Source organism: Calonectris borealis, chromosome Z (genome assembly GCF_964195595.1).
Source record: "Calonectris borealis chromosome Z, bCalBor7.hap1.2, whole genome shotgun sequence".
Lineage (NCBI taxonomy): Eukaryota > Metazoa > Chordata > Aves > Procellariiformes > Procellariidae > Calonectris > Calonectris borealis.
This window is the reverse complement of record NC_134352.1, coordinates 63,868,783-63,895,575: the sequence shown is the minus strand read 5'-3', so window position 1 is coordinate 63,895,575 and position 26,793 is coordinate 63,868,783. Positions and strand designations below refer to the sequence as shown.

The window sequence follows — 26,793 nt, the reverse complement described above, 5'->3', positions numbered from 1 at the left end:
AATTATAATCTTCTATTAAGAAATACTTCCACAGAGTGTTTTCTGGGTTAATTTTTTAAATGAAATTAATGTCCTTGATTCCAACAAATTTACGGTTTCTTTGATGATCTTGATTACTTATTGATGGCTTAGGGCACACCTCAAAGCCTTGATTTTGGGGACTCCTTTAATATTCCTTACTTTGTTTCTCTAACCTAACTTCTTTTTTTAAATTGTGGGATGGAAAAATCTTCAAGGGTCTTTAATATTAGTTTGTGACAATTAACAGTGGATATATTAGCCTTAGTATATTCAGATAGATTCCTTTTTTAATACACTAAACTGTAGCTGTATAACAAATTAAAATTTTGATGTTAAGCTTGATTATCAGTAGAGTGCATGTCGAACACGCCTATATAAAGAAGGCTTTCCAAAATATAGACTATTTGCAATGAAGTGCTAGAAATTGTTTGATAGATGAGATCAAATATGTCCACCTTAAGTGAGTTTTGTTGGATTTTTTTCTTTTAACTGTATACTTTACTGTTTTGTCTGGATCGCTTAATAGTTAGAATTTATCCACTGTATGAAAGTCTGTAGTTTTATCCTGTGTTTTTAAACATTTCTAATTAGAAAGGATTATGACAATCAGATGGTAGAAAATACTATTAATTGATACTTTTAAGGTGAATGTGAGGATGATATAAATGAGTAGGTTGACTAAAATTTCAAGTACCTAACCAAACAAAATTTTTTATTTAAGAACTGGGTTTTTTAAACAGTGTTTTAAATCTTCTTTGGTAATTCAAAGTATTTATGATTATTTTTCTTCTTTTAGTGAAGCAGCAAGTGAAGAAAGGGATTTGAGTGAGGTAAGTAACTTTTTTTTACAAATAAGTCTTTGTTTTTTACTGTGTGTAAATTAGATTTTCTTAGGGGAACAAATCCTACTTAGAGGTTTTTGAAAACTAACTCGAGTCAGATTTCCAGCAGAAGGCTAGAGGCCCTTTCAGAGCTCTAAGGTTTGGCTGTTGTGAACATTCACAGCAGGGTAGAGTTACTACTGCCTGCTATCTAGTGCATTTTATAAAAACTGCTTACCAGCTATTTTGGTCAGTAGATTAGGTATATGGGAGGTTATATACCACAGAATGACGAACCATTAATAAAAGCCCTGAAATTTCTTCTAAAAAAAAAAAAGTTAAAATTAAGTTTGTCATGAGTAACGATATAACTCCAATGTCTGAGGGGAAATCTGTGTATGAGTGAGAGTCCTGTTGGAAAGATTTCTTCAAGGAAACAAAATTTCAGTGAATATTTATCACTTAAATTGTATTGATGAAGACTGTCACTTCTGAAAGACAGGAAATCTGAATAACCAAGCAGTAACATTCAACCAAACATGGAAGCTATTTTAATTACAAGGAGATTGTTGTACATGGTGCAGAGTAAGATTGCTAGCTGAATTATGTCTTTGCCTCCAGCCGTAGGTCATGGGAGTACCCCTTTGAGTTGCTGTTGAGACAAGGATGTAATACTTGACTACGAATGTAATCTCCGATTCCCCAAACTGAATCCTGAAAAGTACTGTGTTCCATATCTATCCACCATGCACAGAAACTGCAGTGTTAGTTGATGTACTGTGGAAGTGAAGACGCAATCTGTCTCATTCTTGTGCCTAAGAAAAAGAAAACAGTCTGCTTCCACCCTGTTTCCTGTTGTTTTTTCCAAAAAGCATAGTATGAATTCAGGTTCTTGGACTCTTCTCCTTTGTAATTTCTGCTGTGCAGGAGCATTTAAGTGTTAGAAGGGTTCTGAGAACGGTATTTAATAATTCTTCAGCCCTTTGTTAAGTGAGCTGGATTTGGGGAATATGGAACAGGGAGATGTTAGGTATATTTATTTAAATTTTTATTTTCCTAATTAATCTGAATGCTGTTATAATAATGTCATGAAGTAGGAAATAGGAAGGCTTTTTTTTCCTGCAGGTGCTCTCCTTAGATTTAATTTCATTGAAAGATCTTAGCTAGAATCTAGCATTTCAGGCAGTTACCTGAGCCTTGTAATGTGGTACTAGTATTTTATAATCTCTCTTGGATTTATTTCAGGATGAATTTCGCATTTACACGGCTGCAGCACATTGGTAGTTTTATAGCCATCTGTCCTTTTTCAGCTGGGATAGAGTTAATGTTCTTCCTAGTAGCTGTTATAGTGCTGTGTTTTGGATTTAGTATAAGAAGAATATTAGTAACACACTGATGTTTTAGTTGTTGCTAAGCAGTGTTTATGCTATTCAAGGACTTTTCAGCTTCCCATGATCTGCTAGGTGCACAAGACAGCTGACCCAAACTGGCCAAAGGGGTATTCCGTGCCATATGACGTCATGCTCAGTATATAAACTGGGGGGAGTTGGCCGCAGGGCAGTGATCGCTGCTGGGGGGCTGTCTGGGCGTCAGTCGGCAGGTGGTGGGCGGTTGCATCACTTGTTTTTCCTGGGTTTTGTTCCCCTTTCCCCTTTCCTCTTTTGTTGTTTTTCCTTTTTATTACTACTACTACTACTACTATTACTATTATTATTATTATTACATTGTTTATTTCAATTATTGAACTGTTCTTATCTCAACCCGCGAGTTTTCTTACTTTTGCTCTTCAGATTCTCTCCCCCATCCCACCGGGGTAAGGGGGAGGGTGAGCAAGCAGCTCTGTGGTGCTTGGTTGCCAGCTGAGGTTAAACCACGACACCATCCTATGAGCAAATAATTCCTCCAGATCTCCCTACCTCCCCCAAATAACAAGTCCCTAGCATGTAAGAGAAACTCTTGTTATTATTCCCTAAGTACCTGACCTTGCTGTTCATGCTATTAAATATCATCCTGCTTCTCTTAATGCAGTCCTCAAGGTCATGCATTTCATGCTTTGAGAATCGGATCCTTTGTATTAAAAGTACCTCATCGCTATTTGTTAAACCTCTTTTTGTGCCTAAGTCATTAATGAAAACATTATATGAAATGTGTTCACAAGACTGAAATTTTTTTTTCCCACCAGTGACATTCCTCTGTTTCCCCTTCTGCACAACTTGTTTTCCTCTCCCTATTTGTCAGTTAGTTACTGAACAGTAAGTTTCATGTAGTACTATCGATAGATAAAGCTCGATATCCGTCCACCAATTCAATAATCTTCTCAAATGGCTAAATCGTATTACATACAGTAGCCATTAGCCATTCTGGCAAAAAAAAAATCTCATTACATTTTTATTTCCAGAGCAAAAGAAGAATAGGGCAACTCCACCCAGCTAACAACAGCAACAAAAACTAGTACAACTTCCAGGCAGGCAGTTCTGCATTTCTGTGTCACCAGGGGAGCACCATCATCCATCTCCTTCCCTCCTGAGTTGTTATGTAGCCTACTCTGAGTGGAAATGTTGTTACATCTATTAGCTGGTAGTAAGACTTCAGAAGAATGAGAGTCTAAAAGATACCAGATCAGATGGAGTTAATGAGACAGAAGAGGGACTGAAGGAGGAGACTGGGCAGGAAAAAAGAGTAGAGTTGCAGGAGGGAAGGGGTTGAGGAGAAAGGTTATATACTATTTTGTCAGTGTTTTTCTAGAAGAAAGCAGGTGAAATTCTGTGCAGAGTGAGGGGAATGGAAGGTTCAGGAAGTAGGGGATTCAGCTGAGTTGGACAAATTGAACCATTCTGTCTCTCCCATTTTAAAATACCATCCATGGCACCTCCCTCCTGTTACTCAGATTTCTGTGATTTTTAATTAGCTTACGATTTTTAATTAGCTTGCTCCTTAGCAACTGCAATTTGTCTAGAGTTGTCCATTTTTATTCTAGAAATTCTCCAATCCAAGTCTTCATGTTTCGTTGAAATGCTCTTACCTAAGCCCTAGCCAAATCACCAGGATTCTGCCTTTATCCTTGACTGATAACACAGTTATCCTTGAACCTGTCCTGTCACGTTCCTTTTCTGGATTCTGCCCCTGCCATTGAGGTTTGTTGTCATCCCATCTCCCTGATAATTTATCAAGTAAGCAAATCCTTTGGAAAGTTTCATTATCTCCTCTGTCAAACAATAACTTTCTGGGAAATTAAATGAAATGCTGATCCTGTTCCACTTTTCTCTTTCCCCTATTTAAAAAGAACAGACAAAACCCCCACAACAATCTTTCAATTTTTTCATTGACAAAATATGCAGCTATTTTACTGTGCTGAATATTCACATATTTTGTTTTTTATTCCTGACTGGTCTTCTCTTGTCTAAATCGAAAATCTAAGCATGGTGTTCTGAAGATTCCCAAACTGACTCAAATACAACATTGAAATCCAGCTCTTGGTTTTTCTCTTCTATTCCCAAAATTATGCCTTTTGCTGCTTTTATTTTTCTCCCCCGTCCCCCCCTCCATGTTTATGGACATAGTCTTCGTGCTATTCTTCCTCCTACCTGTCAGTCACACCCAGGACATGTACATTGTCTTTAAAGTGTTCCTCACCAAATGCTGACATCCTGCAGTCTTCTCTGTAAGTACAGTCCTCTGGAATACAGTCTGTCCTTTTTCTCTGTGTGGTTAAAATTACAATCATGTAGCATCTTACGCTTTTTCTTTAGCTAATTAGCATCACTCCAAAATAAATATAAAAAGATGTGCCATCTAGTCTTTGAGCTGACATCCTTCCATTAAGATTCATGCAGGCTTCCTTCTTCAAGGAAGGAAGTAGTCAAACTTAGATCCCTTGGCCTAGTCAGGCTTCTTCATTACTGAGAGCAATGACTTACTTCTCCCTCCAGATGTTTTTGAACGAAGGTGGTTTATCGCCTTTTGCCTTCCTCTGCTAGGCCTGGAAGCGTTAAGTAGCAAGTCAGGGTGATTGATTCCACAGGTTTTCACAGCCTCTTTTGATCAATGTGGTATTTGTAAATTCACGGAGACTGATGGGCAAACCTCTTCCATGCCATCATGACTGTAGTATAGCCCTGTGGGAGGAAGTTCTTAATAAGTTTTGGTTTTCTTTTAGTGGAAAATGAAATGTTTAATGTATCGCCTTGATCAAGTTTTGGACTTGTGAACAATGACCAGACTAATACCACGTTGCTATGAGGATTTCTGCAGACCTCTAAGGGTTTACAGTCTAGAATAGACGGTTTCAGTTTTTTAAGCCATATAAAAAAAGATGTAATTTTTGTATGAAAAAATATTTAATTATCATATTTTGAATTTTTGTTTCCCCTGAAGCAAATAAGGAGGTATTTATTTGAAGTTTGCTTTGAAATGAAGTACTTTTTTTTTTTGTAAGGGGTTATATTTATAAGAAAAACTATCCATATTCAACGTCCTGTAGTATTGGAAAAAAAAACGCTAAAGGAGAAGTTTTGTCATTTTAAATCAATAAAGGAGGAAGAAGAACATGATGAAGATGCTGATAGTGTAGAAGGTGAAGCTGCTAGCAATGAGAGATTTCAAATAAAAGAACGCATTGCCAAGAAGTTGAAAATTGATACAAGTGAAAATGCTAAACAGCAACTTCAAGAGGAAGAAACTAAGACAGAAAAGAAAACAACTAGTCGCAGGTAAGTATTGTGCTTCCCCCTCTCGCGCCTTCAGCTTGTTTACAGTTAGATTTTCTGCTCGATTCCAGTTTTTCAATTACTACATTGATAGGTTAGTATTACATTAAAATTATTCCCCCATGCCCACCTCCAGTTGTGGAAGATGAAATTGCCTATTGCTTTCTCATTTCTTAGTTTCGTTTGGCAGTTTGAGCCAAACAGTTAAGTTGCATTTTGTTACACTGAGCACTTACTGATACCTTGTATGGGAGTTTTATTTTTCCCCATGAGTTAGAAATGAAGAGTATTTATCATGCTTTACTTCATCTTTCTACACAGTTGTAAGATTGCGTTTTGGAGCTTCTTTATCTGTGATAACACATGGTGGTCATCCACCACTGAGACTTACGGAAAGCAAAGGCTTCCTAGTCATCCATTAAAGTCTGGTTTAACACAGTATTCATTCTTACAGTTGAACAAGGTTTTCAACACTGCAATTGATACATCAGTTTTTAAATACCATCTAGGGCTGTTCTTAGAGGGTTGGGATATGTCTGTGTTTAGTGGTGTGACACCGTATTCAAATTATTAAACTAGCTCTAGACAGATTATTAGGTTTCTGTAGCAGTATTCAGCTCTTTACAGGCATAAAAGCGTGGGTTCCAGTCATGTAATATAGCTGTGCCAGCCTTTGTGAACATCTGTACCGATTAGCACTCAATTTTCAGTGAGTTAATTTGCTTTCTTGGAACCTTGTGTCTTGGCAGTCTTTCTTCTGGAGCTGGTTTGGGAATTTCTGCCTAATAATATTTATATTGCATAAAAACATTAGTCATGTATGCAAGTGATGTGTAGTGGACCTGATGGCAAACTTAGTAGGAATTACTGTCCAGTATTTCAATAAACATGGGCTCCAGAAGTTACTGAACAATTAAGTCTTTGCAGTTACAAAGTTCAATGTGTAAATTTACTTATTCGGTGAAACTTACTGGGGGCTAGAGGGAGGAAGCATCAAAGGTAATTTAGATTTTGTACTCTAACTCTGCACAGTTGTCATAAATAACTGCCTGATGAAATTATTCAGGCTTTACCTATACTAAATTCTGCATTGGTACTGGCTGTCTTAGATTCTTTCCCACAACAGTTTCCTCTGAACGGAACCATTCCTCCTCTTTTTTTTTTTTTTTTCCCCTTTTTTTTCTGTTTACCCCCACTGCAAATACGGTTTTATATGTAATGGCCAAGGTATATTGCCAACATGGAAGAATTGAGGACAGTCTGTTTGTGACTAAAGAATGCCTGGTAGTCAATATAAATGCTTCACAGGTTCCATAGCAATTATCATCCCTATTAACAACTGGGAAGTAAAGGCTTTGGGTCAAGACACATGAAGATAAATTTGTTGTAATAATAATACACTTTGAGGTAAAATACATATTGAAACTTTGGTTGGAAAACAGAAGAAATAACTGAAACAAAATCAGTTGTTGTTTCACAGTCATCAGAAATTCACATATCTGACTTGCACCCCTTGCAGGTTATTCTGGTTTTATCTGAGTATATATGCTTGCTAAAAATAAACACAACTATATCTTGTTGAAGAAGGGGCTGTTGTCAGTTATGGTGGGCATTCAGTCATAATCTTACTTGTAAAACAAAACTAATTATTAAGAGAAAAGGGAAATCACACCCTGACTTTTGCAACTTGATGGATATCGATCTGATTATTTTTACTGAAGGAATTTGATATGATTTTAAAAGCAAGATTAGTAAGTTTTGAGCATTCCACATGAGGTAGTATTTTTAACTCTCTGTGGCCTATATGTTTAGAAGCAGGCCATGCCTTTAGAGTGGTAGGAATAGTTGCATTATTTTGAATAATATTTTGGATTAATATTGGTATATTAAAATATACTAACTGTAAGTGTGGCTGTTTGTCTACCTTTTTTGGAGCAGTGAGAAGCCCAGTGAGAATATTGCCAAGGAAATAATTATTATTAACCACTTCAATAAGTTTGAATAGCTCCAGAAAATAAAATATTCATGGGATTTAAGCAGGAAATTCAGTGTCCTTTTCTATATCTTCTCCAGTATTGATTTGAATCTGAGAAGCACACCAGGTACAGCACAGAAGCCTTTGTAGTTTGAGCAAATCTGAGTAGGTTCCAGTCAGTTCTTTTTCAGACCTAGATGATGTTACTTCCAAAGTTCCTCATAATTTTGTGTTTGAAGAAAGGACCCAATATACTTAATAGAGGGAAGTAAATAAGGAAAAGCATTTGACATCAAAAATCCAGCACAATAACATAAAAGGATATAGTAAATAAAATCTGTAATTTAAATGGGCATTATTTTTTCTTGTCATACGATTTTCGTTTTAGTTATAGGCAAGGCAACTAACTTTCATGCTTTGGGAAACTTCATGTAGTCAAGAAGATTTGTGAGGTCAGATCTGTAAACTGATGTTAATCCATTTCTTTTGGAACAGTACATAAATCTGATCTCTTTGTAGAACTATGTAGTGTTATGTACACCAGCATAAAACTTATTTCATGAGTATTGACTTTCTTTTTTTCATTCTTCTTTTCTCTCTGTAAGAGCACCTAAATCACAGTACATGAATTTTAGTGCCATGTTCTCATGGCCGTGCTAGATATAACTAGGTATTGTTTCAGAGGACATATACAAGAGATCTTCTAAAAACCTATCCCGTTTTTCCTTTCTGCCATCTTTGAAGTTACGCTATGTGGCTGCTTTGGAAATTGGTGGCTCCACCATCTCTGCTGTAGACAGCTGGTCCACAGGAAGTATCTAAGGAGGATGATGGGTAACTTGGATCCCAAAATCTGGTTGCTAGTCCTACGGTTGAGATCAATGCATAATCCCAGTGGTAAATTACATGTATATTTATCTTGTGTCCATTAAAATGGTTATAGATCAGTATGTGGGACAACAGTACCAACAGAGGTAGTTAGTTTTCTGTCTCAAATCTTGCAGAAACACTGTGCTGAAGCAGTTTCATAACTGCAGAAAGAAGTAATTCCTGGTTTTCAGTACTCTGCCTTCAGTGATTAATCCTGCACCCTAATACTGTTTGTGATATTACCCATAATATTCCCCAATACAGAATAAGTATAAGCTTTTCGGGTTCAATGAGCTGTTCTTGATTACAGAGATTGGGCAAAGATGGATTAGTGTTAGATAGCCGTATCTATCTAACGAGGTGAGGATTCAGAAATTTAAAAGTTGTCCAAGAAGAGCTTTTTCTAAAAAAGTACCTTCAAGTACATGGCAGCCAAATAACATCTTTAGAATAGCAAAAGACATTGGACTTTGTACATACTTACTACCTAGCTACCTGTCCAACAACCTGTCCACCAATGTGTTTAACAGTCTGTTGGGTTTTACAGGGGTGGCTGCTAGAAACAGATTTGCCTAAGGTGTAACAGCAAGTTTGTAGCATGAAGGGAGTACGAAGCTAGAGTATACTCTTAGGAATACCCAAGCTTGCATGACGTTTTAGCACAGTCAGAGACATTTGTGTAGGCATTCCATAAGCTTCTGGCTCTGCATGTGGATGGTCAATGTGCTGTGTTTGTGGTTATTCTGCTCTTTCAGGGCAGTAGCAGTAGTATTATAGCCAAATGTGTTATCTCAAGTCAGAAGAGGTTTTATTGGATGCATTTTTAGCAGTTGGGAGCCATAGCCTTGGGACACACTGCTTAGTACCGTAAGTAACATCAATTTCTAGACTTACTGTTTTCCAAATAATTGTCTGGCATCCTCTGGCTTGAAAATCAAAGGCATGGTATTGTTTGTTATAAATAAGGTGTTATTAACTTTCAGGTCTGATGAGGTAAAGTAAGATAAACATTATCAAGTTTCATTATCTGGAATAGTGACTTTTTTGTATGTGTGCTGGAGGTGGTTGATAATATTCTCATGGGACTTCACCACCCACTGTAGTCCAAGTGTGTGTTGATCAGAGAAGGCAGAGGTGTGGGAGGTGCAAATAACAAACAAAAAGTTGGATCCACCATATGTAGCTTGAAGGGTAATGTCTACTAACTTATCAGAGGACCGAGAAACATCTGGTATCTATCAGAATTGTTCATCTCATCAGATATTTAAATATACTAATAGAATAATTGAACTTCTAAAAATATTTTTTCAGAGTACTTTCTTTTAACATGCATGACTTTTTCTACAAATCTGTATTCATTTGTATCAGTCCTGTTTCTTTTAATACAAATCCATTTGTGAAGTCAGAAGTTTGCACATCTGTTTCAGAGAAACAATATGGAAACAATAGACACCTTCTCAAATTCATGGTACTGAGATCCAATACCACTTCTAAATGCAATCATACTTGGAGTGCTCAAATGGTGAAGTTAATTTTAGTTATTTCAGTATGCATTTGAACCTTTTGTGTATGTTTTAAAAAATAGCTTGAGACACTTTCCAATTTTGCATTAGGTAGGAAACCTCGGAAAAAAGAATTTCCCACTCATTCTGGCAAGTTGTTAGAGAAATTCCACAGGTCTGTTGTTTTTTATTAGAAAGCTTAAACCTAAGCTTAAACCTAAACTTCAAAGTATAGAACAGCTGTTTACATGAAGGAATGTATACAGATAGAAGAAGTGTTTGCCATCATTGCAGTAGTAATCAAATTATCAGCAGTACATCGAGTTTATAAAATGGCAGTGACTTGAGATGATCATCTGAAGGCTTCAGAGTAAACAGTCCTGTTCTAGTTTGGTAATTAAAAATACTGGGTTTACATTTGTTTTCATCCTGTAGGTGGAGCTCGGGTTCTACACATTTCTGGTTACCAGCTTTTAAAAATTTTCACTGCTTCTTGTTTGCCAGACATGCAGTGTGCAAGTATAGTACAGTTGACTGTACAGTTTTTCACTGTACAGTCAACAATTTCAGTTGCATCCTTATAATGGATGTGCTATTAAATAGCAATTTGAAATAGGTGTCTAGAATACCTAAACTAGTAAGGAAGAAAAGCTGACTTTTCTTTTTGAGTAGTTAGCATCACTTGAATTTAACTCTGTGATTGTATTTCCTGTTGTATATTTTTCTTCTAATAATCTATGAATTGCAATTGAATTAAGTAATCACATTTCTTTTGGCTTATAAACCATCACTGACTATCATAAGGAGATGAATAGTAATAGCAGTAGTTACTATTAACTATTATTGTAATTAGAAGTAGCTATATTGCCACTCCTTTGCATTCCTAGTTCTTCTTATATGCGTGTTGCTTGTCATGGGTAAAATAAGTTATCTCATGAAGCTTTAGATGTCTACTGTGTGTATATATAAGAAATTATTTGCTTCATCCTCAAAGCAGAAGTCTGTAACACTCTTTGAGGTGTAATTCCTCAGACTTCTTTTTCTCCATTTGTTAAAAGACAAAATGAAATAACTAGTTTACTTACAGATATCTGCACTTGGTCAAATGACTTGCATCCCCACTGTCATTTTGTCATCTGGGCACAATAGTAATAAAAATAGTTAATAAAGCTAGGCAGACACGCTCAAAGTCATGCTAAGTCCATTACAGACAATGCAGTAAGAATTGCATATAGTTAAGACACCACAACATTTTCTTAGCATCTGAATAAACATTGACACACTGAACATGCAAGATTGCTTTCCTAAAGTGCTCTCATAGTACTGTGATGTAGAACAGCCAAAGGTAACTTCATGTGTGATCTCATGGAATTCTTTTAAGACCTTTAAATCAAAACTTCCTTTTCTCTTTGTAGATCTGCAGTTGTTATAAATGAAGAATTGGATATAAATGAAGAATTGGATTTTTTTTTTTGTTCATAAATTAATAATACATGGTAGAATATTTTGTTCTAAATGCATTTACTATGCACTTGTTACCTTGTTTTTTATAATGCAGGCATCATAATGAAAAAAAAATTTTGGAGACTCACATAATTCTACAGTGGAAGTATTCTTGTCATTCTTGTAATTGTTGAAAATCTGTAACTTCTTTGTTATTTGTAACAGTTACAATTCTGCACATCTCTGGAATCCGTTCAAGGGGGCTAAGACTGATGTCATACAAGTCTGCTGTCTATAATCTTCATTGCAAGGTGGCTGATGTCATTGCAAGGCTGCTGTCTGTAATCTTTGAAACACTGTGGAAATCCTCTGACTGGAGGATGGCACAGATGTTGCACCCATTTTCAAAAAAAGCAATCATCGTAAGGATGATCCAGTTAGCCTCGTTTTGGTCCTTGGGCAAATAATGGGGTAGGTTCTCTTGGAAGCGATTTCTGGGCGCGTGGAGGAGAAAAAGGTGATTGGAAATAGTCAGCATGGATTTAGCAAAGGCAAGAAGAGGGGAGAGCAGCGGACATCATCTGGTTTGAGCATGAGGCTAGAGTAGATGAGTTTCTGAGGTTCCTTCTGACCTGAATGCTTCTGTGATCTTTTTTTCTTTTTTTTCTTTTTTTTTTTTTTTTAAACTAATTCCCTCCCCGCCCCCTCCCCCCCGCCCTTAGACTCTGCTGAGGTCTGGAATGACACATCCAGCAGCTCTTCAGTTGGTTGTTTTTTTTTTTTAATTGTTTTTAAGTTACATGTGTATGTATTTAGGTATTTTATTTATGCTTCTACTTAATTAAACTTAATCCAGTACCTTATCTTGTGTTCAGGAAATTACTTTCATACTTTTTTGTGAATGTTTGTTTGTTAGTATTGGCAATGTGATGTGAATACCATATATTTAGAGCTACTTACTCACTTTGGAATGTGAAGTTTATCTATTTCTATATAGAACTGTGATATTCTTTCTTCACAATAATTACTATTTCCAATTTATTAACTATATTTCTAATCCTACTAGCATTTTCTTAAACCAGTTATAACTGTTACTATTAGGCCTTGTCCAGCAATACAGCTTGTCTCCTTGCTTTTCAGGTAAGCATCAGGAAATACAAATTGTACGTTAGTAAGACTTACTTTTGAGTTCTTGAGTACAAGCTCTCATTGCAACTAACTTCGAACTTCACTATACCTAAAGAACTGCTGTTGTTCTCATATAGCAAATTCAGGTATTCTGTTAATAGTGTTTTAAGCCAAAGGAGACCATTAGATAAACTGTGCATCTCATGCTGTAATTTACTGCCAGTTACCCCTGTATTGAGCTCACTGTTTGGCTACAGCTGAACAGGAGAGGCATTCAAACGTAATTTGTAGATGTCACGAGAGTGTAGTTTGGTCCATATTTAGTCAGTGAGTGTAATCTATTCCAGTATTTAGATACCTTACTCCTAACAGTACCTTGTCCAGTTCTACATTTTAATTTTCTGTAGCCAATGAATTTTTTTGCTATGCCTTTTTTTGAAGTTAACTGCAGTATACTGTATTTTCTCTTACTTCTACTACTTAAATTCTAATTGAATCCTTTCTGTCTCTTTGATAAGCAGTACCCATTGACTTCTTTCAGTCTTTCACAGTAAGACATTTTTTCCAGACCACAAGTCACTTTATGTGATTTTTTTGTTCCTTCTCCAGTTTTTCAGCATTCTTTAAAGAGCTTTGATCAGTAATCTCTTATTAGCCTTAGTAGTGCTGTGTACAGAGAACAACTTTTTTTCCTTACTTCCACCTCCCTGTTTAATCATACAGTGCCCACATCAGCCCTTATCAATATTCCACTGAGATTGCTGATGCTGCTAGGGCTTTCCAGATTATTTTCAGTCATCACTCTCCAAGAACTGGTTTCCCATTTTGTACACTTACTCTGTTTTTTAATTCCTAGATTTTGGCAGTTAGTTGTGTTTGGCTTTTGTTTTATATAGCAAGCCCGTGTTGCCCCTCAGTCCTGATAGGAGAATTTGCTACTGTGGCAGTTTGTGTGATTCACTAGTAATGGATTTAGTACCAAGTTCCCTGGAGTGAATAAATATATTTCCAGTCAGTGTTTAACGTCTCATTGGCAACTGTTTTAAGCAATAACTTTGTAACCTAATTCTTACTTAATGAAGATGTTCTTTCAGCCTGTTTTGTGTTGCTGATTTTTTTTTAAGGACTTCCTTACTTGAAAGTACTGGGAAGCAAGTTTTCCTAATTCCATATCGTAAGAGGGGCTATTTGGATTGACTCTAAAATTAGCCAAGTTAGCAACCAGTCAGGAACTCATGTTGAATTCTACTAAGAAACTCTCTGATAGCATTATGTCAGAATTGATATACTACTCTGAAACCTTTTTGGTTTTGACTAGTATGCTTTTTCTGTGGGAAAGTTTTATTAGATTATTGTATTCCAGCTTGATTCAAGAAGTACTTTTTTGTGTGTATGTAATCCAGTACCAGATTTTTTTTAAAAAGACACATTGCCAATAAAATTGATGTAAAATTCAATTAACTGTTGAGATGAGCGCATGTAAACTGATTAGTTTTCATTTTTGGATACGTAATGAAACTAATAGCTTCAGCTGCAGCTCGTTATAATACAGACAATCCTATTGCGACAATCCTATTGCCTTTTTATCATGACCTCTTAACTTTAGATCCAAAAGTCTTTGCTGAAGTCCATAAAGTGCCAGGTTTTAGAATAATGGAAAACATCTGTTAGGTTTTAAAAGAATAAAAGGGGAAAAAAAAAAATCTGTCAAGTGGACCCAAACAGAGATTAAAATCTGTCACTGGATATACTGTACTACTACAAAAGATTATTGCATAAGATTGCCTTGACATTTGCAGTCTCTCCTGCTCTTGTGTTTTTTCATATTATGGTACCTTCGGATCTTTGTTACTATTCTGCCTACATTTAGAATTTAATTTTCTTAGAACTTTTGAATTCTTACATAAGTGCTAAGAGTAATGTTTGTGTTTCATCCAACAGTGGAAGCTTAATTGTAAATATTGGTATTTTATTCAAAATCATTCATTCCGTACTTCAAAAAAGACATGTTCATTGTGTGATTATTATGCTCCATTTGCATGGGTATTCTTTTAAAACTAGGAACAATCAATAGTTATAAACCAGCAAACCAGCTTATGTTGTTTCATTTTAACTTTCTTGAAGTGGGCCATTTTGCGCTCCACCCTAAGTGTCCAAGGGTATTTTCAACAATTTAATAGTTTAAATAAGAAATTCCAATTTTATGCAAAAGTAACTACTAATCACATACTGAAATAGAACAATTACTAAGTGAGTGGTGATGTGAAATTAGGCTTTTTTCTGTCTCTGCTTTGCTAGACAGAGGAGTGTATTCAAAGAACATTGTCTTGATTTGAAAACAGAGTCGGTTAATGATTATTACATAACACATTAAAAAGTTAGATATATATCTGTGTAATATATTGCTATAAAGTGGCAGCTATAGAGTTACAACACACTTCGTTTGACTTCATTGTGCTCTATGTAGCCTGTATTTCAAATAGGATGGTAACTAGAGATCTGTAATCTTTTCTTGGGGTGGAGAGAGAAAGTATTTTATGACCAAAAAAACCCCAACTTTCCTTCTGAATACTTCTAATTTGTTCTTCAGTGCATTCTTGTATTAAGATACTCTGTGCTGTGCTTTGCAAAACTACGTTAAACATAAAAATTCCACTGAGTAGTCTCTGGCATTCCTCACCCTGCCCTCTTGAGTTCTGATTTTTAGGTGTAGTGTAATCAGCATAACATATCGGAAATTTTGCTGGGTACTTAGCTAGAGTTTACCATCAGCATCCCCAGAGCTCCATCTGTTAGAGTACTATATGTTGTATATTAAAATACAGTCATATATAAAATATTTTAATATATAATATTAGAGTGGAAGCTAGATACTGAGAGGCCACCTTTTTACCTTCTTGACCTTATAGCTATTGTGGCTTGCAAGAGACTGAAAAGTGTTATGGGAGAATGCTATATACTAAAATTTTTGTAATTAGAGGTCAATCTCATTGTAATCTCACTTCCTGTTATGCAGTTTTGTCCCATAATATGCTGACAGAAAGGTCTGAAATTATTATCTGGAAAACAGAGCCTATAAACTTCCCAACAAAGTTATTTTGCTCTTCAGAACTGCCCTGCAGCTTTTCTCAAGTAGGATGCAGCACCTATTTCATAATCCATAAAATTCTAACCAATATTTCTGGAAAAGTGCAAAAGCTCATATAATGCTGAATTTCAAGGGAGCATGTAGGCAGCAGATCTTTCCTACTAGTCCTGTTTCAATGCAGAGTATCAAAATGTTTCTCTTAAATCCTAACCTTTAGTGGCTTTTATTACACTAAACATACTTAGGACTGTTCTAAGTGTTCTAGTGGTTGTTCTTCAGTAGTTAATAGATTTGGATTTCTATTTCTGCTCTTTCTCTCTTGGGCTTGAAATGTCATTTGAAAAGCTCTTTGGAGTAGCAGTACCTTTCTGATGGAAAGTACTGAGCATATGAAATACGCTGATATACATACAGAGCAATATGGTAGTCTTTCAGTTTTCCTGTTTTTCTGTGTCTTGATTGACTTGTGTCCAGGCAGAATTTTATTTAGGTTAGTTATTTGCCTTAGATACAGTACAGCATTAACACTAGCTGAATTAGGTAATTTTGCTTGTTTATCATATGAATTCTTGAGAAGGTATTAATTCAAGCATGTGAACTGGGCTGCGAAGAGCTGGCAAGGACATAGGAGACATAATTTCTATATTATGCAGGTAGTACCTACCTAAATACTTTCAGTATACATGAGGACGATGTTCCTTCACTAGAGGAGCACTTTGCGGGAATCTGGACAAGTCTGACCCTGAATAAAGAGGTAAAGAGTTTGGAGTATTAGCTGTCAGGGAGGGATTAAGTTATTCCATAAATTATGAATTGACTTTACAGCATAAGAATACAGAAAGCTGCTGCCACATATCAAGATCAACACATTTTCCTGGTTTTACTCTGTAAATGTAGGTGCTTCTACATACAGGCCTTGCCACACATACGCCAAACTCGGCTCAAACTCAGAGTTGTGACGTGCTTTCAGTGGGGCACTACCTTTGAAGAATTTAGAGATTATGTCAGAAATTAAGTAGACAAAATAATGGTCTATGAAATATTATTATACAGCATAATACTACTTGATACTGAAAATGTATTGTACTGGTTCTGATTTACACATGACTCCTGTGGTTTGCAAGTGGAACTCTCTTGAATCCTAAATACATTTAAGTCCGTGTTACCTGAGAGAACATGTCTGCGGTGCTTTATTGGCACAGCTATGGTAAGCAGATGTGTGTGAGCTGGAGCTACCTGATAGAAAAGGGAAAAATTTTTTTCCCTCTGTGGTGTTGAGAAAAAGCAGAATCACAGATTGGTGGAAATTCATTGTCTAAGTATCAAAAAACAGTGGGAATGGTGTTGGTGCAAGCAAAGTCAATGTGACTTTCATGAAGAAATCTGAAATAGGAGCTTATTTTGATGTATACTTTTAAATTAGTGCTTAAAAGAATGAATTCTTTTAAATTCCAGTTTGGTTGAGTGTGTGTCTGATTAATGTGGTAGCTGCCTTTTGAAAAGTATAAACGTATAAACTTCCAGATATTTGTAATTTATAAATGGAACTTCTTTTTTAAAATCTGTTTGTGAAGGTTAATTGTAATTTATCAATTAGATCTCCAGAAAAAGAATTTTAGATATTTTTATGGTGCCATGCTTGATCTTGACTATGGCTAATGTTAAACTAGAAAATCACACACACAAAAATTCTCTTTAGATATAAGGAGAAAAAGAAAGAAAGAGATTTAGTGCTATATATTTCAAGAGTGTCTGAAAGAAGGGAAATGGTTTCCAAAGCTTTTGTTTTGGTATTGATATCCTAACTTTGTAATGATACCATACACAGACTCACCCAAAGGCCATATAATATCTTACAGTCATACCTACCTACACGTCAGATACTTGTTTTGATAGGCTTCCACATTAATTCGTGTGTGTTTGGTATGCTTAGAGTGACTTACCATGGCATATAAATTCAATATGGATTTGAAACCAAAATGCTAATTTATAAATTGCCATTTATCCACAGTCATATGGAAATTGCTCACTTCTGCAAATGTTTACATGACTCAGTGATTCCAGTGAAACTATTAATGTAAGTAAAAGTTCATAGAAATAAGCCTGAGAACCACTGAAATTCCTTTGGACTGGAATTTGACAATCATTGTATGATATGAAGGATAAAGGAGAAGAAGGAATATTTTGGCTAAAATAACAGAAAAAGTCCTTACCTTTGGGGCTGAGATCGAACTGAAAATTGAATCTCAAGAGATTATCGCTTTCCTTTTCTGTCTCCTTGGACACTTTTTCTTGCCATTTTTTCCTCAATTACTGTGTTACAGTTGCTTATGGACTTCCTTGTAAAATAGATCCTTTTTACAATCCCAGTAAATCAAATTAAAAAAAGTCAGCTACAAAGCCAGGGTCAAAAGTAAGCTGTCAAAGACAAGAGACTTTTAATCAAGTTTTAGTACTGTAGAAAGTGTGCATGACCTTCTGCCCACAGCACGCTACATAAAAGATACAGACATCAATCTTCGAGAGAAATGGGGACGGCATTTTGCTGGGACTAGAACCTTGAATGATGCTCACTTTTGTTTTAATCCTTATATTATGACTTGTTTTATCAAGACATGTGGTTATTAGGATTTTTCTCTTCTGCTCAGGTACTATCATAGTACTAATGCTTTTAAGTACATTTAATTGATATTTTCTTTTGTGTTACACACTTCTTTTCCTCAGTGCATGAGGGATCGCTCACTTCAGTCTGACTAATTTTTTTTAAGGAAAGCAATAATACTTGATTTAGCTAAGTGTAATGTTTTAAATTTTATCCATTCTTCTTTAAAACTTGATCACTTACCTTTTGATGAGGTTATCTTCTTAACTATCTCAGGAAATGAGAAGAATTATCTTCTTTTCCTTTGGTAAAAAATGTTATCCGTAAGTTTAAGAAGCTAGTGTGTTCCTTTTCATTTGCATTTTTATGTTTTGTTCAAGAAATTCAATATTTCAGACATGTAAAACTGACATACAGGAAAGAAAGATTACTTCATAATCGGTTTTAGAAATACTCTACTTTTCTGAATAAGACCATTTACTTAGTGCTAAGGATTGTATGATTCATTTATTCTTTTCAAAATAATGTAGATTTTTCTGTATTCTTTACCTTAATAACATTCACTGTAAAGAAAAAATAATCCCAGACATACTCTTTGTAGACTTAATGATTGGCAGTAACTTAAAAGCAGACTATACTATATTAACTCAAACCCAGATTGTTTGGGCACAAAACCCAGAATCCCAGCACTGAAATTTTTCTTGGCTAAGCATCAAAGCATGTTAATAGGTATAGTGTTAGCCTGGGACAAAGACAGGATTGTTACTGTGGTATATTTCATCCTGCTGCTACTTGGCAAGAGTCAGTGTACTTTTAGGTGAGGTTTGTGTGTGCATTTGTCTAGTCACCTGGAAAAAAGGATGCTTAGATGACCCGTGAAAATGCAGTTAGCATGATGGAAGGTGAGAATGTGTAATCCTTATTATACAATGAATTGTTAGCACTATATTGTGAGTAAGATATCATTTCAAAGGCATGGAGCGTTCTCAGTTATTTAGCTGCACATGTGAATTTTTTTTTTTTTTCCGGTAACATAACAAGATGGATTTAACAGTGGTATAGCCATGTACTTTTTAATTGCTAAATGTTCATGCTCCATTTCCTTTCTTTGTTTCAACAGAGTTGAGTAGCATGGGAAGAGACATTTTGAGGTTTTTGTTTCTACTGTATAACACGTTTTTTGTAAATATGAGCAGTACATCTTAAAGTGCTACTGCAGTGAAGAATGACTACAGTATGTTCAAACATTTTCTTTATTTATCACGTCTGCTGTTTGTCTTTAAACAGTCAATTCAGGGTATAATTCAATATTTCTGCTATTTTACAGAGCCAAATAGGTTTAGGTATTCTTAATATAGTGTAGAACAAGTCATGTTGGTTATCAGATTCTGGTTGTGGAATCTTTCTAATTAATAACGTTTTGTGAATAAAAAGAAGTGAAATTCAATTCTTGCCGAAAAAGTTGTTGTGTTAAGTTTTTGATAGTTAGTAGTTAATAGTAGTAGTTGATAGTTTGGTAATAACAAAACAAAATAAATTACAAACTTTGAGCTAAGCAGATTTGATTTGGAAATCAGATGGTAAAGGTAATAGCTACTAAATTGATTAGTACATTTTTTTTTTCCCTCCAAGTCTGTAGTTACTACACTGTCTTAGATAAAAAGCCATGTTTCAAATTATTTTCCATCCTGTCTTATAACACTTACCATGCTGGTAATTTTTTGAGTACAGGTCTTCACTGCATTGTCTGCAAGTCTACCTATCATCTTTGCTGTCAAGTGGGACAATAGATTTTCCATCATGTTTTTTGGGGAAGAATCTTAACAAATTGTTGCCTTTCTAAGTCCTTTTTCTCTTCAGCCTGAAATACTCAATTTCTAATCAAAGCATCATCAGCATTACAATGTTATCTTAGTGATGAACTTGATGTAAATTCCTATGTAAATTAACAGTGGTATTCAAGGTTTCTTTTTTCTCCCACTTTGGTCAAGAGGGGAGCTCAGCTCTTTTCCTCTGAGAACTGTGTAGTGTAGGGTAATTAACAACTTCTTTTGCATCTTTTATCTTTGTTGTTTTCGGTTTTTTTTACTGAAAGCACTCTTCCCCTTTCCTGTGTTCTTCTTCCACAGGTATATAAGCAACCTTTCCAAGGCAAGCCATTGTACAGGATCTTTTCCAGGAGGACATTTCCTTTACTGCTGTACACGTACAGCCATATGATTTTCTGACTCTTTGCCACTAGCTGAATTTTAATTAACCAAATTTTTAGTCCTTCGTTAGGCTGTTAGGCCTAGTGTTGCTAGGCTTCTACTCTGTTTTCATTCTACTGTAACTTTGCTTTAACAGTTGGGCCTATTGCAGATCACCTACATGCCCACTTCCTGTGTAAATTTTTCATTTTCAGTTTTCTTTGCTAGCTATTCCTCACAGCAGTTTACATTATTTGTGGGGGCGATTGCTGTTCACGGTCTGTTATTAAATTAGAGTTGAATTCCACTGCAGAATATTTACTCTGATTAAAAGATTTTTGCATAGGAAAATGGTGGTTATTTCATTTATAACACATCAACTTTTTAAAATCCTTTTGAAATTTCAAAGTTAAATGATATCTGTCCTTATGTACAATAATAATGTGATTTTCTGTAGTTGCAATTTCAGTCTGTGTTTTGTTAGTATTTTATTACTGGTTTATGGATTTCACAAACATATTGTTAGATATTTATGTGCTGCTCTGCAGTATCTCCCATAAAGAAATTCAAGTTACTCAATTTAGTTTTGTTTGGTTTTTTTTTATTGCGTTTTTTTGTAAAGGGTGAATGTGATTATGTGACGTGGTGTTTTGCTTTCCACATGAACAATTTAAACCTTTATATAGGTAGCTAAGAAATAGTAATGCTGTTAATAATATCCTTCAGATTCAGTCATTTTACCATTATTTGTTAAACTTTACAGTTTCAAATTTATTTTGGATGTAAATGATAACTCTCTGGTTGCATACTGTCCCAGTTAAGATTACATGTACTTAATCATAAGTGTCCCAGTTAAGATTACACATACTTCACTTAAGCAGTGAAAAATTTTACTTGCAAAGCATGTGTAACTTAATTTTTTTTTTTATTAGTTCATCAGCTGTGTTTTTAACATAGACATGCAGCCAGTGCTGATATGTATTGGTTTCTGCCTCTTTGTGCTGATCTCTTGAATTCTATATTGAATGACTAGTGTAAATAGTTTATGGTATATAAAGACATATAGAGAGAGACATATATATAAAGACATATATATATATGAGACAACAAAAATTATTACCTCCTTTTTGAAAACATGCCTGAAAGGCAGCCTTACTGAGAATGTTGATAAGATAGTAAGTGTGACTAATATTCTGCTATAGTCTTGTAAAGTGATATTTTTACATTTATGAATTACATGGTCATAAACACACTTCAGTGCCCTGCGTGCTTGTGAGTGTAATCAATACTCGTCATAGATATTTATGCAAAATACTTTCATAATAAAGTATCAACAATTTTAAGATTTTTGTATGTATGTGTGAATGTATCTTTACTGCTACATTTTAGTATGGAATTTGGAATTTGTTTTATTTTCCCCTCTGTTTTCTTCCAGTGACATTACTTGCTTGAAATGAGTGGTAAGTTGGATAATTTCTTGCAGCTCAAATTTTTGTCTCTTTGAGGATACAAGAGTTTCTTTGAGAACAAGGGAGTGAAACATGGCATTTACAAGCTAAATCCTCCAACCTTTTGCTGCAAGTGTCATGATTTCTGTAATTAATAGTCTTACTAGTTCGCTGAGCCTGAATTCAGTAAGACTGACTAAACAGGGTAATAAGTATTACAATAAATTTTAGGAATTATGTTTTGAGGAATGAACTTTTGAGGTTCATTGCTGGACAGACTTTTTATTGGTCAAGAGTAAAGAATATGTACAGACTGATATACTCCCTTTTCAATCAGAATCCTTTGCACATAATTAAGGCAAAGCTATGTAAATAAAATGAATTGTTTTTGAGAAAAAACACGGTGTTGTTTTATTCAGCAACTGTAACTTTAATGAATTTCACTGCATGTGTTCCTTAAAAAGTGTATACAAACTGATTTCTGTTTCTTATGATCACTTGACTTTAAAGTAAGTTTAAGCATGGAGAACATAGTAGAGTTTCCTGATAATTATAAGCATGAAAAACTATTTTAGATGTTTTATCAGAAATGTGTTTCATGAAAACTATCATCACAAGCATTTGCATTGATTATTTCTGCAAAAAGATCTGAGATGTATTAATCAAGATTCTGAATAGAATTTGTGTCAGCAGGAATAAAGAAAACCCAACTTGAATCCTTATAAGGGTATATCTGCTTCTAATGAGAAGAAGCTGTTTATCTAATGAAAATGGAAAACATCCAAAAAGCCTGGACTTTGAGAGGATAAGGCTATGATCATTTAATCCAGTGTTTTACCTAACAGAGCACACAAGACTCTCTTAAATTCTTTTATTTCACTCTTATCTTTTGGTGGGAAAAAAATCCTATTTTAATGTAGAGATTTATGCTGAAAGATATCCCACTAAAATTTTCTTTGGTAAGTGCCTTTCTTGTTAAATAAATAAAAATGCCGCTTCTTTTCGGTCTGCCTCTTGGCTCATCTTAGAGCCATTAGACCCTTTTTTACTCCTCTGCCAACCTTCTGTTAGCACATTTGTCTTCATTTGCAAATTGGGACCAAACCACCTTTGAACTTTCATAGAATCATAGAATAGTTTGGGTTGGAAGGGACCTTTAAAGGTCATCTAGTCCAGTGCTCCTGCCGTCGTCAGGGACATCTTCAACTCAGCTCAGAGCCCTGTCCAACCTGACCTTGAATGTTTCCAGGGATGGGGCATCTGCCACCTCTCTGGGCAACCTGTTCCAGTGTTTCACCACCCTCATCGTAAAAATTTTTTTCCTTACATCTAGTCTAAATCTACCCTTTTTTAGTTTAAAAACATTCCCTCTTGTCTGGTTGCAACAGGCCCTGCTAAAAAGTCTGTCTCCATCTTTCTTATAAGCCCTGTATTGAAAGGCTGCTATAAGGTCTCCGCGAAGCCTTCTCTTCTCCAGGCTGAACAACCCCAACTCTCTCAGCCTTTCCTCATAGGAGAGATGTTCCATCCCTCTGATCATTTTTGTGGCCCTCCTCTGGACCCGCTCCAACAGGTCCATGTCTTTCTTGTGCTTGAGGACTCCAGAGCTGGACGCAGTACTCCAGGTGGGGTCTCACCAGAGCAGAGTAGAGGGGCAGAGTCACCTCCCTCAACCTGCTGGCCACGCTTCTTTTGATGCAGCCCAGGATACGGTTGGCCTTCTGGGCTGCGAGCGCACATTGTCGGCTCATGTCCAACTTTTCATCCACCAATACCCCAAGTCCTTCTCGGCAGGGCTGCTCTCAATCCCTTCATCCCCCAGACTGTATTGATCCCGGGGGTTGCCCCGACCCAGGTGCAGGACCTTGCACTTGGCCTTGCTAAAACTCATGAGGTTTGATAAATTGATTGTTTGATAAATTAAGTAGATTGAGCATTAACCTTCCTTTTGTAGCGTTTTACTGTTTCCCCACGCTGTCATGTGTAAGCTTGGTCAGAAATTATGCTATGTTTTCTTCCTTCACACAAGGTAGTTTGACAGTCTCTCTTTTCTCTATGTCCGCAAATAGCAGAAACAAAGTAATTTTTTCATGATTCTAAGTTAATGGTTCTGTTATTTCTGCTCAAGAACAGTTTAACAATGTCAGGCTTATAATTATATCTGAGTCATATTTTCTCTTTATAAATAGTAATATAACGTTATGATTTCCCCCTCTTCTTTCTCCCTCTACTTCTCTAGAATTTTCCTCCTGTGTTATTCACAACCAGCATTCCCCATGGCTCAGAAATCTCTTTAAGTGTCTTTTAAGAAACACTTGGATGCAAATTGCATGGCCCTGTTGCTTTCTTTGTACTAATTAATTTTTAGAAATGTAGGTTTTTTCTATATGTGCTCAAAAATGCATTTCTGTATAACTTCAGCCGTGTCTAATGTCATAAATAAATGGACAATGGTTATTTAATGATCATTTTTCTATTTAAAAGTATTTTTGCCTTGTTAAAATAACATCTGAGGCCAAGTTAAGGAAAAAAAAATTTTTCTGATTGGTACTATTTTTTTTTCAGGCATTTGGCAGCATATTACAAATAACCAGCTTCCCCCTTTTCTCTGTACAGCTGTTTATTCTTTGTATTTCCCTGGACCTTGAATATAAAATTAAAGATGCTGGTAAAATCAAAGTATCAAGGCCAAATATCCTATGTTTAGGTGTGCTGATTTTGGCTGGGATAGAGTTAATTTTCTTCATAGTAGCTAGTATGGGGCTATGGTTTGGATTTGTGCTGCAAACAGTGTTGATAATGCAGAGATATTTTTGTTACTGCTGAGCAGAGTCAAGGCCTTTTCTGCTCCTCACCCCACCCCACCAGCGAGCAGGCTGGGGTTGCACAAGAAGTTGGGAGGGGACACAGCCGGGACAGCTGACCCCAACTGACCAAAGGGATATTCCAGACCGTATGATGTCATGCTCAGTATATAAAGCTGGTGAAGAAGAAGGAAGGGGGGGACGTTCGGAGTGATGGTGTTTGTCTTCCCAAGTAACCGTTACGCTTGATGGAGCCCTGCTGTCCTGGAGGTGGCTGAACACCTGCCTGCCGATGGGAAGCAGTGAATGAATTCCTTGTTTTGCTTTGCTTGTGCGTGTGGCTTTTGCTTTCCCTATTAAACTGTCTTTATCTCAACTCACGAGTTTTCTCACTTTCACCCTTCTGATTCTCTCCCCATCCCACCGGGGGGGAGTGAGCGAGCGGCTGTGTGGGGCTTAGTTGCCGGCTGGGGTTAAACCACAGCATTAAGGCATGTTTTTAAATAAAATTGTTATGAGAAAGTAATGTTTCCTTTGTATTCTAATATGTTAAAAGTTGAAAATATGTCTCTCTATGAATGAACACCTGACAGAAAACTGATTTGGTGAATTCATTCAGTTTCTTCTTGTTTTGCTGGAGAATACCAGGATAAAATGGTCTTTGTCCCAAGCTACCTTTACTAATAACTAGACCAGGTATTGCCATCCTCTATAGAGGATGGCATTCTGTAGAGACTGCCTTCGTTACCACAGAGGTGTTAAAGGGTTGGACTAATCCAGTCAGCTTGTTACTTTCAGATTTATTAGGATATTAGAGCATCTGACATGAGGAAAGAACTCTGGTAAAACAGTTACTGCTGTTAATTGCAGTGGGGACAGCACTACAAAATACACAATTTCATAGAGCTGACTCTAGCCTGTGAGTTTTCATTTGTCTCTTGCCATTAGCTTCTTTCCCTATGGTATGTTTTCTAGTTCTCTTGGGTCCCAGAGCTCAGACAATTAGTGACAGTGCCTCTTCCCTTTCCAATAAATTAGGAGAATTGCTTTGAGGCATCAGAGAGATGGGGGACATAAAAGTGGGCAGAAGAGAATAATGTAGCATGCTGCCATGCTGCATTATTCTTACCTGCCCATTTCTAGCTGGGGGACGTTATGAAACAAAGAAGTATTGCTGCAAGAGTAGGTGAGAAGGCAGTCTGAGTTTTAGTGGATTTTTTGCAGTGCTATAGAAATGTGGCTTAACTGTCTGCAAAGAGAACTCAGTTTTAAAAGTTGTATAAACCATGTTACTGCAGTGTGGAATCAAAGTTTCAAAGTTGGCAAGTCCTGCCCAGCCTATCAAGTTACATGTGGAGACACCTTGTTTATTCTTGCACATGTTCTTAGAGTGATGGAGCTGACCATTTTGGACTATATCGTGGTGTGTGGGTTCAGCATGGCTTATTGAGTCTGTTTCTGCAACATCTAGGCTGCACCCAACCCACGTTCTAGAAAATTACTGGATATTTCTGCTCATAACCCTCCAGAATGTGGAGGCTTTGTTGGAACGTACTGAGTTAAAGTGGGATTTATGTATTTACCGGGGGGGGTGGGGGGGGTGGGGGTGGAAGGGGGGAGGGGGCGGAACACAAAAAACTGAGAAGCACTCCCAGAATACTGGGAAATATAATACCAAGGTATGCAAACGTCTCATTGAGAGCTACCCTTGGTCCAATATGTCTAATGCTGAGTTAGACTGGTAGATCACGTTGGACTTTATTTGATAACCATGAAGTTAGCTGTCTTTGCACCAAGTTTGTGTGCTTGGAACAGAAGGGAGGGATGACACACCTGGCCTGGGAAAGAACCAGTTATTGTTAGAGTTTGTGTCTAGTTTTATGTCTCATTAAAGCCCTTTTCAGACTTCATCTACCTCTGGAGATGACTGTTATAGGTGAGGCTTTTCAGTCTGCCGTCTTCACACATGTATGTCTGGCTAGATGCTTTGTGATCTGCTGCTGGATTCATATGGTTCTTCAGGTCAACAGTGGCTGATGCGGGGTTGGACTAGTAAGTCACGCCATGCCCCCAGCTCACTCTGTTGAGTGTCTGTATGGTCTTCTGTTGCATCTGTATGATAGGTAGGGGTAGACTTTGTGGCATGTCTCTTTCTAAGCCTGGACACAAAGAGTACATATGTGCAGCTTGCTGCTA

General features: G+C 36.3%; 1 protein-coding gene across 2 annotated transcripts in view; it reads left to right on the top strand.

Annotated features, from left to right (window-relative positions):
• Positions 1-26,793, top strand: part of CWC27 (CWC27 spliceosome associated cyclophilin) — a 121,268-nt gene that overhangs the window by 13,381 nt on the left and 81,094 nt on the right. For both annotated transcript variants that reach the window (XM_075136181.1, XM_075136182.1), the window contains exons 9-10: positions 818-851; positions 5,376-5,551. In XM_075136181.1, coding sequence (XP_074992282.1) covers positions 818-851; positions 5,376-5,551 — 210 coding nt within the window. The remainder of the gene's footprint in view (positions 1-817; positions 852-5,375; positions 5,552-26,793) is intronic.